Genomic DNA, 14,008 nt, shown 5'->3' with positions numbered 1-14,008 from the left:
GAAGGGACGCGGAATGGAGCGACCAGTCCCTGGACATGACCGTCTAGGACCGTCCAAGGCCCCCTTGTGAGCATCCCCGACAATGGCGCGGAGCTGTCTGTTCAGGAGGCAGGGCTGTATCTATCTGCGTGTCCGTCCTCACACGGGCTTACAGAGAGGGGCTAAGACGAACCCTGGCCTTCAGTCTGTCCACTGGGGGAGGCAGACGCGTAAGCCAGCGATTACATCGCGATGCCACGTGAGACAACCACATCAGAGCTACCCACAGAGGCACCCCAGGGGATACCTTCCCCAGGGCCAGTAAGGTTACTGAAGGAGGGGCTTGCTTTGAGATGTGTGAGCCGAGGTGTCGGCAAAGGAAGGAGGAGGGCAGAGGCAGTAGTTCAGTGGGCACTGGCTGGCCGGGAGGATGTGGGGGATTTGGGGGAGCAGGTAGGTTAACAAGACAGTGGTAGCATAGTGTGCCATGTGTGCCCGGATGGAGAGGCCAGGCGCCTTGCACGTGGGCCTGTAGGCACTAGGAATCAGGAGGGTTTTTCAGCAAGAAACGGCTGCTCAGACCTGAGTGGAGGGATGGCCTGGATGGGGGGTGAACATAGAGAAGCTTGTAGAAGTTTAAAAGGCTGGGAAGGAAGGAGGGGCTGGCCGAATGGAGGGGAGGGGCTGGGAAGCGTTAAGGGGTAGAACTGCCCCTTTGGCTTTCTCTAAGGGAGTGGACAGTCCTGTCTGTCCCCTGTGAAATGACTGGTGGGCTCCAACTGCTGGCAGCTCAAGGTATGGCCCATTACCCCACCAGGACTCTGTGGACATGTCAAAATGCAGGTGTGGATTGCAGAAGAGAAATTTGGGCTGAAAATAAGAGATTGGGACTCTTTAAAAAAAAGCCTGTTAGCATTCATTAATTGAGCACCTATTATGTGCCAGGTGTTGATCTAAGCACCAGGGATTTCATGGTAAAAAAAGACCAAGTTGTGGTCTCCACGGAGCTTCGATTAATGTGTGTGTGTGTAAGGGTGGTAGACAGTACATGTGTATATTACATGATGTTTTCATTACCTGGTGCTGCTATAAGAAATACCACAAGTGCTTGACTTTAAAGAACGAGAATGTAGTTCACACTTCTGTAGGATAGAAGTTTGAATTCAGGGCATGGGCAGCGTCTCTCCTTCTCCCTGCTTTCTTGGTTGCTTGTAGATGTATCTTCATATATGGCATCTGTCTTCTGCTGTGTGTGTGTGAGTGTTCCAGAATGGATAAGTTCAGGACCTACTCATTTTTGATGTTCTCATGAACACAAGGAAAGAAACTTTAATTCCAAAGGGTCATATTGACAGGTACTGGGCGAAGATAGCTGATGGGACACTGTTTTAAAAAGAATGGTCAGCAATGGGCAGGCACACTGATGAGATGACATTTGAGAAGAGATCTGAAGGGACTGAGGGAGAGAAGAATGTAGCAAGTGCAAAGGCCCTGAGGAAGCATGTGCCTGGTGAGTTTGTGGAATCCCATAGATACATGAGTGTGGTTGGAAAGGCGGAGGAACATTGCAGGATACGAGGTCAGAGAGGTAAGGAGCCGGGAGGCTATTATATAAGACCTTCTGGGACATTGCCAGTATTTGGTTCCAAGGAGAAGCCACTGGAAGGTTCTGGACATGATCTGCCTTAGGTTTGAACAGGATCAATCTGGTTGTTGGGTGGGGATAGACTGAAGAGGGACTGGGTGTGGAAGCAGCTGCACTGTTTGGATAAGAGGAGATGGCGACTGGACCTAGGGTGCAAGCAGTGGGGTTTTGTAAGCTAGGAGTCTGGATTCAGGGCTAGACTAGGCTTCTCTCTCTCTTTCCTCCTCCTTGGCTGCTTGGAGGTGGTTGGATTCTGTTCACCAACTAGACAGTAGTTGAGCCCAGGGACTCAGCTGGCTGAGACTGCAGAGAGAAAAAATGTCTGAGAACAGAACCCTGGAAGTGCTTAAGGCACTGGAAGAGGGAGGAGGGGATGTCAAAAGATGCAGAGATGGACCAGCATTGAGTGCCTTTTGGGGCCCACTGGTGACTTGTTCCCAAGCATTTTCTGAGAGTGGTGGGGGAAGAAATCCCAGTGTAGTGGGCTGAGGAGGAGATTGAGGGGGGATAGGTGTACTCAAGTTTCCGGACAAGGCAAATTCTTATTCTGAGACTTTTGTTCCAAGTTTAGGAAGGGGATTAGAGGGCTAGGAAAAAGAAAGGGGCATTTTCGAAAAGGGAGGGTTGCTGCTAAGACAGTTCAAACCCACCAGCTGCTTCGTGGGAGAAAGATGAGGCGCTCATAAAAGGGCACAGTTTTGGAAACCCTGGAGCCCACCCGATGGCTGTGGGTTTGGATTTTGTTGGGTGTGGCTGTTCTGAAGGCTGAGCAGTTTTATGTTGAGAAGGATCCTCTGGCGAGGGAAGAGCAAGAAGCCAGTGGAGATCAGGCTGGGGACACAGTGAGCAGGCTACGGGAGCGGGAGGCCCTTGCTTCCTCTCCTGGCAGGAAGTAAGAGAGAGGGCAGGCTCTGGGCTGGTGGTCTTACTCCTGAAGACCTCATAGGAAGAGCGAGCGGTCCTTGAGCATGGGCTGCACTTCCCTGAGAAGGGGGGCAGATCGATGGCTGTGCTCTCGGAAGGCTGAGCAAGAGTTCAGGGACCAAGCCATGCAGGAACACACCACTGAACGTTCAGCTTCCTTCCAGAAACTTCTCCCAGGACGTTACATCCCAGAGATCTAGGAAGCAGCTCTTTGAGTTCCTAGAGATGTGAAACGTTTGTGATCGTTCCACAAAGAAAGTGGCTTTGACATCACCTATTCACAAACAGTGATGCAAGCACCTAGGGTTTCGGAGGGTCTCCGAACAGCCTTGAGACCCCAACAGCTCCTCTTGAGCTCAGCTCCCTAAGGAAAGGAGAAGGCAGAAGCCCGGGGGTGAGAGAGGTCATATCCCAGGGGTGATGTGGATGTTGTTGACAGCCTGAACTGCATAGAATGGAGCCTCCTGCCCCCTGCCACCGAGGAGATGCTGCTGCAGACATCGATGGTGAACGGGCGCTTCATGGGGGACCCCAGTCATGAGTACGAACACACGGAGCTGCAGAAGGTGACCGAGGCCGACAAGGCCTTTGAAGAAGAAGTGGTGGTGAGTAAAGAGGGAGGGGGTGACGAAGAGGAGGAGGGCCGGTCAGACAGAAACCCCGCCCCCGAGAAACCATAGCCACACCTCCCCCTTGGTCAGGTCAGGGCCCTGGTGCCCAGGCCCCGTGTGTTCTCTCTTAAGTTTTGCAGCTCTAAGAAGGCAGTGCCTTACTTTACAGAGAGGGCGAGGAGGAAACTAAAGTTTAGAGAGATTAAGGGACTGGCCCAGGGCCATGCAGATACAGGCACACCCCAAAGATGTGGCGGGCTGGGGTCCAGACCACCTCAATAGAATGAAGATCCCAGCAAAGCCAACCACACACTCAGTTTCCCTGCCATCTCTGTCTACTGCCCACCCAGGCCCTCGGGCCCTCATTCTGGGGGGCATTAATGTTGCTGGTGTGTGTGTGTGTGTGTGTGTGTGTTTGGATCTTGCTGTTCAGTGTGCTCAGGATCCAAAGAGCCCGGATGCCCTGGGGGTTAAGCACACAGAATCTGGAGTTGTGGCCTTAGAACCTGCACCTGCACGTGCTGCCCAGAGCTCAGGTGGAGTGCGAGGAGACTTCCGGAAGAATTCAAGCCCCAGAAAACGTCCCTGTACACGATCTCTTCACCTGTTCAAAGGAGAAGCAACAAGTGGTAGCGCGTGACATAGACGCATTTCTGCGCCTTGCCCTTTTCATTGAGCAAATAGTAATCCGTCCAGTGGCGATATATTTCCAAGAAGCAGATCTGCCTATTATGGGCCTGAAGAGCCTCCTCATTCTCTTCACCAGTGTGTGAATGGACCCTAATTTAGGTAGTCAGTGTCTGATTCATGTGGGTTTTGAGTTTTCGCCCAAACAGTGCCCCTTTACACATATCATCTCCCATGTGTAGTTTTCCACGTGTACACAGTTTCCCTCGTGTGCACACATCACTTCCCTTGTACTCACACATTGCTTCCCGTGTGTGCACACTATCTACAAGGCCACCTCCTAGAAGTGGGACTGGGAGGTCACCAGGTAAGGAGCCCAAGGTTTACCATGAGAGGAACCTGGAGCTGAAGCCCAGCCTAGCTTCACAGAGTCTGCAGGTGGCGGCAACATCTCAGCTGTAACCTCAACCCCCGGCACCTGACAAGCAAACCCTCCCTGAGCTTCTTTTCTGAGGGAAATGTCTTTACTTTGCAGGGATTTGTTTTTAAAGAAACTTTTTATGGTGCATTTGGTAAAAAGAGGTTTTTATTACGGTGTGGACCTTTCAAGTTTTCATATGCGTTTGGTCCTGCTCCCTTGAGGGCTGACTCTGCAGGTTGACGTGGATTGAGTAAGTGAGGTGGTGGGTGCGGAGCCCCCACCCAGCACGTGGTAAATAAGTTTCCATCTCCTCCTCTGCGACGACGGTTCCTCTCGGTGGCTCGGGGAAGTAGCTGGTGCAGTGGCTCAGAGGGGCTTCTGGTGACAGGCTTTCCTTGTCATGTGCTGCTTCCTCCCAAACATCTCTGAGAAGCTCCATTGCTCAGGGTCCCTTGATACCAACCACATTTCATCTACATAAAAATGTTACCACCTTACACTGGTACAGATGGGAACTGAAAATACAGGGAATGAATCCAGGACGGATGAGCCCTATAGGACCAGTGGTGTGAGTGGCAAAACAGGGAGGGTAAAGGGAGAATGGGTAGGAAAGAGGGAACCGATTACATGGAACTGTGTGTGACCTCCTCCCTGGGGGACAGACAACCGAAAAGTGGATGAAGGGAGACGTCGGACAGGGCAAGATATGACAAAATACCCATTTATAAACTATCAAGGGCTCATGCGGGAGGGGGGAGCGGGGAGGGAGGGGAAAAATGAGGACCTAATGTCGGGGGTTTAAATGGAGAGAAAATGTTTTGAGAAACGATGTACAAATGTGCTTTACACAATTGATGTGTGTATGGATTGGGATAACAGTTGTATGAGCCCCTAATAAAATGTTAAAAAAGAAAAAAAAATGTTACCACCTGGGAAGATGCTTGGGGAATAATGGCAAGTCCAAGAGCAGGATATGAAGTTATTAAACAGTGACTAATTTTGCTTTCAATATATGCATAGATGTAAACAGACAAGGAATGCCTGCCGATATATTAGCTTTAGGAGGTGGGATTCTGAGTGGTCTTCGTGACGTCTGGTATGCTTTTCCCCACCCACAGATATAGGCAATATTTCAGCACGATGCTGTTTCTCTAGAACAGTGGTTCTCAACCTTCCTAATGCCGTGACCTTTTAATGTAGTTCCTCATGCTGTGATGACCCTCAACCATAAAATTATTTCCATGACTACTTCATCACTATTATTTTGCTACTGTTATGAATCGGGTGATCCCTGTGAAAGGGTCGTTCGACCCCCAAAGGGGTTGTGACCCACAGGTTGAGAACTGCTGCTCTAGAAGGTTCATAAGAAACTGTTAGTGGTGGTTGGCTCCTGGGAAGGGAGCCACTGGGGGGCTGAGGGACAGACTGCAGTTCTGGAAGTACTGCATCTCCAGGAGCCCCGGTAGTGTAGTGCTGCGGGGTGAGTGCCCAGAGCCCCAGAGCCCACCATGCAGCGCACCTGCCGCACCAAGGGCCAAGGAAGAGACAGTCCATCCCGGAAGGATTTACAGTCTCAAAACCCCCAAGGGTTTTCCGTTTTTCCTATTTCCTGCTTTCTTGTTGATTGAGGCTTCTCTCTGTTTTGTTTACTCGTTGTCATTGGTTTTTACTTGTTTGCTTCCTGTTTATGTTTTATGTGATTTTCTGTATGTGAAATCCAGGACAGGCAGATCGGTCACGAGAGTACCTGGACTGATAGGGAGCTAGGGGCAGGGCAGGGGGCAGTGGGGGGCCACCTACAATGGATGCAACAAGAAAGCCTTCTGAAACGGGATGGCTGCGTGATGATGCACAAAGCCTCCCCACGTGACGGAACGAGTCACTTGTGAGAGCCATGAAGCGTGTGCCAAGGAAACGATTTTCTAAAACAGAATTTGAGCGTTAAAAACCATATTCAGCAACCAGTCACGGGACATCTGTTAACTGCACTGACATGGTTTTAAAATGTAGACCATTTACCTTCCTGTCAATCATTTTGTATCTGAACAATAACTTGAGGCAATATCAGAAATATGATCAATCAATCATATTGTTAAAACCCGAAGAACCGACAAGACAATAATACTTTATGAGGGAGGGAGGGTTGGGGAGGGAGGGGAAAAATGAGGAGCTGATACCAAGGGCTCAAGTAGAAAGCAAATGTTTGAGAATGATGATGGCAACCAATGTACAAATGTGCTTGACACAATGGATGGATGGAGGGATTGTGATAAGAGCCCCAATAAAATGATTAAAAAAACAAAAACCGTAAGGGCAGTCCTCCTCTGTCCTACGGGGTGGCTGCGTGCCAGAGTCAACCTGATGGCAGCGGGCGGGGAGGGAGCTTGGAATCCTATTAGGGAAGTGCCCCCATGAGATTTCCGCCAAGCGGGCATGAGCAGCAGTGACTCTGGGGCCCGTGCGTGTCCGTGAGCACAGTGCAATATCGACATCAGAGAGGGCTCGCCTCCTGTCCCCTCAGGTTCAGGTCAAGGAGGAGACCCGCCTAGTGTCCGTCGTGGACCAGATCGACAAGGCTGTGGCCATGGTCCCCCGGGGCGCCCTGTTCAAAACCCCCTTGGGACCCACCCACGTCAATCGGACCTTTGAAGGTGAGTTCTCGGGGCGGAGCTCTTCCCACCCACACGTCCAGGAGCCCAGGGGGCAGCTGGCCATGTCCTCAGGGAAGGGAGACCTGTCATCACGTCACCAGCTGAGGCTGTGCCCAGTGGCCTGCCATCAGTGGTTGGCACGGACCACCTAGTCATCGGACTGTGCCTGAGGGATGGTAGCACATATGCTCGGACCCACCCCCTAGGGCTTCTGGGGTGGTCTGTGCCACCTGTTTCCCCCTCCCTCCTCATTGTAGGCTCTGGACCAAGTCTGAGCTGAAGGCAACGTGGGAATCTCCTTCCTCGTCTGCCTTTGGTCATGTGTTAGTGCTTACCTCCAGGAGTTCCCGTGCAGAGAGGACAGCGTTGTGGAGCTGGGGAGCTGACCAGCCCTCCCCACCGGTTTCTTCCTTCTAGGGCTGTCCTTGTCTGAGGCCAAGAAGCTTGGTTCTTATTTTCACTTCAAGGAAGCAACTGAGCTGAAGAATAAGACCTTGCTTGAGAAGGCTGACTTGGACCCCTCCTTGGACTTCATGGACTCCTTGGAGTATGATATCCCCAAAGGTAACGGCCCATTCGTTCGAGGTCCTCAGAAGTGGCCCTGGGTCAGGGCAGTGGGGCAGGCCTCCTGCTGTTCTCCTTGGGCGCGGAGCCTGGGTGGGAGCTGGCGGGGCACTGACGGCTCTGGAGGACGAGGCTTCCCTGGAGCACAGTAGCGGGCCCAGGTCACAGTGGGCACGGAGTGAGTACATGCCTGCTGGATGACAAACATGGGACCGTCTTCCACAAGCTCCCACAAGCAGTCAGCATGCCAGTACCTCGCAGCAATAGTGGATGGAGACAGGGTGGGATGCTCTCCTTGAAACTTCCTGCAAGTGCCCTTGGGCAGACTGAGCAGAGCTACATTCCGGGGTTTGGGTTTGGGGGAGTGCTTGACCCACGGCTGGTGCTCAGTAAGCGGGTCTTGATGGACTGAGTGGGAACCTTTGGAGGAGCCTCTGGAGCGATCCACATCACTGGAGCCCATCCTGGGCTCCGGAGCCCGTCTGACCCAGGCACCAAGCAGGCGGGTGGTCCAGGCGTTCCGGTTCCCTCCCTTGAGCAGTGCCGAAGGTGAAGCTGCTTTGTCCTGGAGCCTGTACTGTATGTGAGGGGTCAAACCCAGACCCTCACGCAGCACCGTCTTCTCGCCCTCCCCACACCTGGTGTTGGAGAACGGGCGGCTGAGGAGAAGGGCAGCGCTGGTGATCATTGCAACAAGGTCACAGAAGCCATGGCAGGGCCTCCTGTGCGCCCAGCACTGGGCTCAGCCCTCTCCCTCAGTGTCTCACCTCGCCCTCGCCCTCACCCCATGAAGTGGATGCTCTCAGTGGACTCCCACCCAATAGGTGAAAACCGGGGCGCAGACAGCGAGGCCCAAAGAGGCACGGAATGTCAGAGCGTTACCTCCAGGCCTCTGGCATTGACCGTGGTGGCTGATAGAGTTCCTTTTCAACCTACAAAGGGGGTAGCTGGACGGTAGTCACCCCCACCACTAGGGGGAGACAGACCTCTGAGGAACAGTGAGCTATCCAACTGGGCTGGCTCTCAGGCACACCAGCTCCTAGCGACCCCCCAGGACAGGGAGGGTTTCTGAGGCTGTGCATGCAGGCCACAGACAGCCTCATCTCTCGCCCAGGAATGGCGGGGGTGGGTTTCAGTCGCTGACATGCGACACCACCAGGGCCCTTTCAGGACGGCACAGGTTAGAGGCAAGGGCTCTGGGTCCACCAGGCTGGGCCAGAATGCTGGCCTTGTCTCTTACCAGCTGTGTGTGACTGCAAACATGTACCTCCGTTTCCTTGTGCCTCACTCAAAACAGAACAAAACAGAAAACTCATTCCCATGGAGTGGTAGTGACCCTATAGGACAGTGTAGAATTGCCCCTGTGCGTGCCTGAGACGGTTAATTCTTTAGGGGAGTAGGAGTCTGGTCTTTCTGCTTCCTCATTTCTATAAGCTATGGGGAATGAGATTTTCTACCTGATTGGAATGGTTATGAGAATTCAACAAGTATACAGAGTCAACATACACAGCATACTGAACACGGTGCTCGATACATAGTAAGGGCACAGAACTACAAAGTATTCTTGATAATATTTTTAGTGGCAAGAGAGATTTGGCGTGGGGCCAGGCAGACCTGGGAGGACCGAGAAGGCCAAGGCAGGAGCTGCTGCTAGCGGCCTGGGGGGAGCCTGTGAGAGTGCACTGAGCAGGGACAAACGAGGGACCAGGAGGCCATCTGGGAGCTACTGCAATCCCTGGTGGCACAGTGGTCGAAGCACTTGGCTGTTTGAAGTGGTCCAAACCCATCAGCCACTCTGTGGGAGAGAGGAGGCAGGCTGCTTCTGTAAAGAGTTCACCACCTTGGAAATCCTCCAGGCAGTCCTAGTCTATCCCACAGGGCCGCTACGAACAGGAATGGACTTGATGCAGGGGGCGTGGGTTTGGGCACTGCCCTGGGAACCAGAAGAGGGGTCTCAAGTATCTGCTTCCATCAAGGAACAGCCATTCTGGCCTCCGCCACATGGGGTCACCCGAGTCAAGCCGTCCAGAGTATGGCCAACCCTGCAGTGAGGGCTGGAAAGGGGCTCTGACCCTGGGGGAGGGGAGTAGGGTTTTCAGGGACTGGGGTATTTCACACCCAGATCTCCTTTGTCTCAGCTAGCTCTGCTTTCCCAGCCTGGCTGGGAGCTGAGGTGGTCGCCCATCCCCTTTCATAAAGGGATCCAGGAAAGCGGAGGGGGCTGAGCACCAGAGGTTTAGGGGGTAGGCTAAGACAACCTCTTCAACTGAGGGCAGCAGCCTGCCCCGCCCCTCTGATTCTGGGAGGCTGGAATGCCCTGCTGGGGCTGCAACTGACTCAGCAGGGCCTGCTCCCCAGGGAGCCGCCTCCCCTGGGCTGTGGGAGTGGGTGGAAATGGAGGGCAGGTGACAGGGTGCTAGCGCCTTTGCTGCCAAGACCAAACCTGGCCAGATGGCTTCCTAAGGAAACCTCAGCAGGTCTACCTGACTGCCACTGAGGTGAAGGCCACAGAGGGCTGAGCCCTCACAGCCTGGGGAAGGAAGCTGTAAGCTCAGGGGGGCTGCCCTGCATCCTGATGGGACCTGTGGACCAAGTCCTGGGGGTGTAGGAGAGATGGGCTAGAAGGCTGGTGAGTTGGAATAGCCTAAGGCCCTAGTTATGTTGCTCTAATGGTGGGTCTTGGGGGGGAAGGACCAGCTGCTGGCTTCCCTCCTATTTCCACTCAGTGAATCTGTGCTAGGGTTGGGCCCCTGGTATTACATGTGATGGGTCCAAGGGGAAGGCACACCTGGCCCTTACTTTGGGACACCTCCCCAGGCCTGGGGGCCTCCTGCTCCCTATTCCCAGAGCTGTCCCCAAGAGGCCCAGCATAGCCATTACTTGCCAGGGGGGCTGTGTGGCACGGTGGTGGCAGTGTGCATGTGTGGGCAGAATAGGAAACTCTGATTTTACACCCAGACTCCTCTCCTGATGAGCTGGTGAGAAAGTGGAGTGAGCAGCAGAGAGCCTGTCCTGCCAGGCAGGTGGAGGCCCATGCTGGCCAGGCTGTTCTACAGGGCTGCTGGTTTCCTAGGCCACCAGGCCTGGTGGGAGGGATGGGACTTCTGCCCAGGTGAAGTGCATGATTTCCCTATCCTGTCCTTCCTGGGTCTGAGGTGATTGCCGTGTGGCTAGGCTGTCCTTGTCACTCCTGTGTGTGTGTGTGTGTGTGCGCGCCTACGTGAAGGCAGACCAGCAGACTGTCCTGGGACAGCCTTGGCCAAAGCAAGGTACTTCTTGGGCCATGTACACTCTCTTGAGCCATGTTCCTTACTTTGGATGTGCAATCTGATGGGAGTGGGTGGCTTTGGGGGCCAGCTATCACCTCATTCTGGGCACAGCAGGAGCACCCTCCTTCTCTGACCTTGGGCTGCAGTCAGACGAGATCGATGGAACACTAGGTCAGGAGGCAGGAGACCAAATTTCTAGGTAGACACTGGCATTCAACGCCCATCAGCAAGTGGTCACTGAGCAGCTTCTACACACCAGGCATTTGGACTACCATGGTGAAAAGAGTGGTTTGGGAAGATCAAATTAAACCGCATGGGAAAGGGAATGTGACAGGGGCCTTAAAAATGGGGTGCCTGGTGTCCTGGGAAGCAGAGAGGGGCATACAGAATGGGGAGGAGGAGGGAGACAGTGTGGGGAGCCTGCAGGGAGCACAGCTCTTTGGTCTGTGCAGGCTGGGGCAGAGATCTGCGGAAGCTCAGTGGCATAGCCCAGTTGAGACAGCAGAGGGCAGCAAAGGGCCTGGCCGACCAGGCGGGCCTTTAGTGCAGTGGGAACTGGAGCAGAGGGAGGAGCTGGCGATGGAAAAGGTTCAGCCTTCTCCAGGGAGCAGGAGTGCAGACACCTCCCACCGCAGTCCCTGGGGTCTGACTGATGGGTGCTTGACCTTCTGGACCGTGGACCCTGGCCGGTTCCCCATCCATCAAACACAAGCCTGCCCCCAGGACTCTAGTTCCACTCTATTGACAGGAAGCACCCCTGGCTTTCCCTCTGTAGTCTGTGGTGCTGGTGTGAGGCGCGAGGGGGTTCCAGCTTCCCCCTGCTGCCTCTGCATAGCCTGGTCCCCAGCTAGGCCCTTGCCCTCTCGAATTTCACCCAAGCCATGTTGCTGCATGCTGCCTGCCTTCCTTGATGTAGCACCCAGTCTGAGGTTCCTACCCTTACAAGGTGGGTCGAACCTGCAGGCCCATCAGACCCAGGACTTCCTGCCCATGCCCCTGCAGCAACACCTTCCAAATCCAGGCAGTCTGGAGCAGACTGGCTCCCAGGGAGCAGGAGAGGCTTAGGGGGCTTGGGCAAAGTGAGCGGAAACACCAGGCTGCAGGAGGCTCCGAGGGAGTGGCAGGGCTGGTTGGTGCAGTAGTGGCATTCAGGAAAGTGGGCGAAGGTGACAGCAAGTGCCCAGCTCCCCAGGTAGACGCTACGTGACTCCTGGCACGCCGAGTCTGTGTTTCCTGGGCGACCAGCTGAGCCAGAGACACAGGGAGGATGGGAGCGTGACAGGAATGCGAGGGAGGGAGGCAGGGCAGCCCTCACATGCCGCCAGCAGCTTGGCCAGCACCCTGGGCCTGCGGGGCCACCCTCCCCCATGAGGTCCTATGCTTCTGGCCACATTCCCTTTGTTCTCCATCGGTTGGAAGCGAGAGGCAGCTCTCCTAGGGTGAGCTGGTGTGAGGGCAGGCTGGGACTCAGCCCTTGTCCAGGGGGTGGCCTGGCTGTCCACCCTGGGTGTGGGGAAGAGCAAGGCAGACCCTGACCTTCCCAAGTGATGGGGCTGTGTGACTGTGGACTCCACTGGCGAGGAGGGGCAGTCCCTAGAAAGTGGCCTTGGGCTCTGGTGGGGTGGCTGAGGGAGCGCTGCAGAGGGGTCCCTTATAGAGCCCATGCTCTGGCAAAGGCTGCCCAGTGCCTGGAGAGCCTGCTCCCTCGGGCTCCCAGCCCCATTGTTCCGAGGCGGGGATTGGAAGGCTAGGCTAGGCCTTCTAGATCTCCAATGGGCCGACCCAAAGTTCTGAGACCTGGGGCAATGCCTCCTCACTCCCGACTGCTGGGCTGTGAGGGCCTGGGGAGCCGTGGCATCTGCATCACCCTCGCAGTGTTGAGGTGGGCTTGAGGGCCCCTCTCTGAGCAGGGCTGGCGGCTGGCCTCTACGCTCCCAGAGCTCTGGCTGTGGACAAGGGCAAGTGACGGACTACATGCTGAGCAGGGCCAGGGTTCCCAGTGGTCAGGCCTCTCGAACACAGGGTGTGGAGTGACCAGGGTGGGCTGTTGTTGGGGGAAGCCCGTGGGAAGCTGGGGCGGCAGGAGCCAAGCAACAGGGCTGACCTGGCAGCTGATGAAGGCCTGCCTGCAGCCCTCAGTGTGGCGCTGGCTGGTCCAGCACCACAACCTTCAAAGCATTAGCCGTCCTGGCAGGCGGCGTGGAGCCGGGCTGGGTGGGGAGAGGCCTCGGTGCGCAGGGGAATAGAAGCTCCAGATCTGCGTCCAGAGGAGATCTTCCCAGGCTCCCTCCTCCCACACAGCGGCTCCGCCCGCCCTGGGTTCTGGAGCTGGATCAGACCCTTCCGGCCAAGTCCTCGCGGCAGCACAGCTCAGCCCCAGGCCCGTCTCCCGTCTGGGGAAGGAAAACCAGGGCAGAACCCAGGGAGCACAAAGGCTCATTAGCTACAGCCCCAGGGTCCCCTCCACTGAGGGCAGGGTGGCGCCCAGTCCTGAGCTGCCAGCAAGGGCCATTGAGCTGGGCGGCCTCAAGTGGCCAAACTCCTCATCCATCTTGGGGCCGAGGGCTCCTAGGGTTGGGGAGATGGCAAAAGTGGCTGGGGCGGAGGGTGGGAGGCGAGCAAAGGGGCCAGGCTACATCTAGGGCCTCTGCCGCCTCCCCGCTGCAGTGTTCACGAAGACTTGCTGACAGAACAGAAAGGACTGGAGTGCGTCTCCCGCCCTTCGTTTCTGTGGCCCTCCCTCAGGAGGACAGCTTAACGAGCAGTGAAATGGCTACAAGCCAACTGGGAGGACGGTGCCGCGACAATTAAATGGGCTCCCTGTCCCGGGGCTGGCCTCTGCAGAGCGGCAGAGCCAGGCTCCTCAGGCCAGGCCTTCCTGGTACCTCTCTGCAGGTTCCTGGAGCATCCAGATGGAGCGGGGCAATGCCCTGGTGGTGCTGCGCAGCCTGCTCTGGCCGGGCCTCACCTTCTTCCACGCCCCCTACACCAAGAACTACGGCTACATCTACGTGGGCACCGGGGAGAAGAACATAGACCTGCCCTTCATGTTGTAGGGTGGGGGTCGCCCAGGGAGCGTGATGTCGAGTGTAAATGCGATTTCACAAACTTGCGTGACCTGGCTCTGTCTGTTCTGCTCGCCCCCCTCCTGCTGGTACCCAGTTTTTGAGGAGAGCTGGGCCCCAGTGTAGCGCAGGCAGAGGCCCAATCCTGCTGATGAGAGATGCTGACAGCCGGTGTGTGAGAGTGGCTGCAGTGATACTCGGGGCCCTCAGAGGGGAGCTGCACACAGGCCAAGCACCCCAACCTGGCTGCTC

General features: G+C 55.5%; 1 protein-coding gene across 2 annotated transcripts in view; it reads left to right on the top strand.

Moving 5' to 3' along the window:
• The window catches only part of RSPH9 (radial spoke head component 9), a 14,485-nt gene extending 690 nt beyond the window's left edge, over nucleotides 1–13,795 (top strand). The window contains exons 2-5 of one of the 2 annotated variants that reach the window (XM_045294884.1): nucleotides 2,988–3,153; nucleotides 6,735–6,858; nucleotides 7,276–7,422; nucleotides 13,587–13,795. In XM_045294884.1, coding sequence (XP_045150819.1) covers nucleotides 2,988–3,153; nucleotides 6,735–6,858; nucleotides 7,276–7,422; nucleotides 13,587–13,747 — 598 coding nt within the window. In that variant the 3' untranslated portion in view covers nucleotides 13,748–13,795. Of the gene's footprint in view, nucleotides 1–2,987; nucleotides 3,154–6,728; nucleotides 6,859–7,275; nucleotides 7,423–13,586 lie in introns of both variants that reach the window. The other variant, XM_004710791.3, reaches the window with a different exon arrangement.
• Nucleotides 13,796–14,008: the final 213 nt, after the last annotated feature.

The sequence above is a fragment of the Echinops telfairi genome, unplaced genomic scaffold (genome assembly GCF_000313985.2).
Source record: "Echinops telfairi isolate 266 unplaced genomic scaffold, ASM31398v2 ScPeMD7_3533;HRSCAF=4204_1, whole genome shotgun sequence".
In the NCBI taxonomy this organism is placed as follows: Eukaryota; Metazoa; Chordata; class Mammalia; order Afrosoricida; family Tenrecidae; genus Echinops; species Echinops telfairi.
The sequence above is the reverse complement of the archived record's forward strand: the minus strand, read 5'-3'. Positions and strand labels throughout refer to the sequence as shown.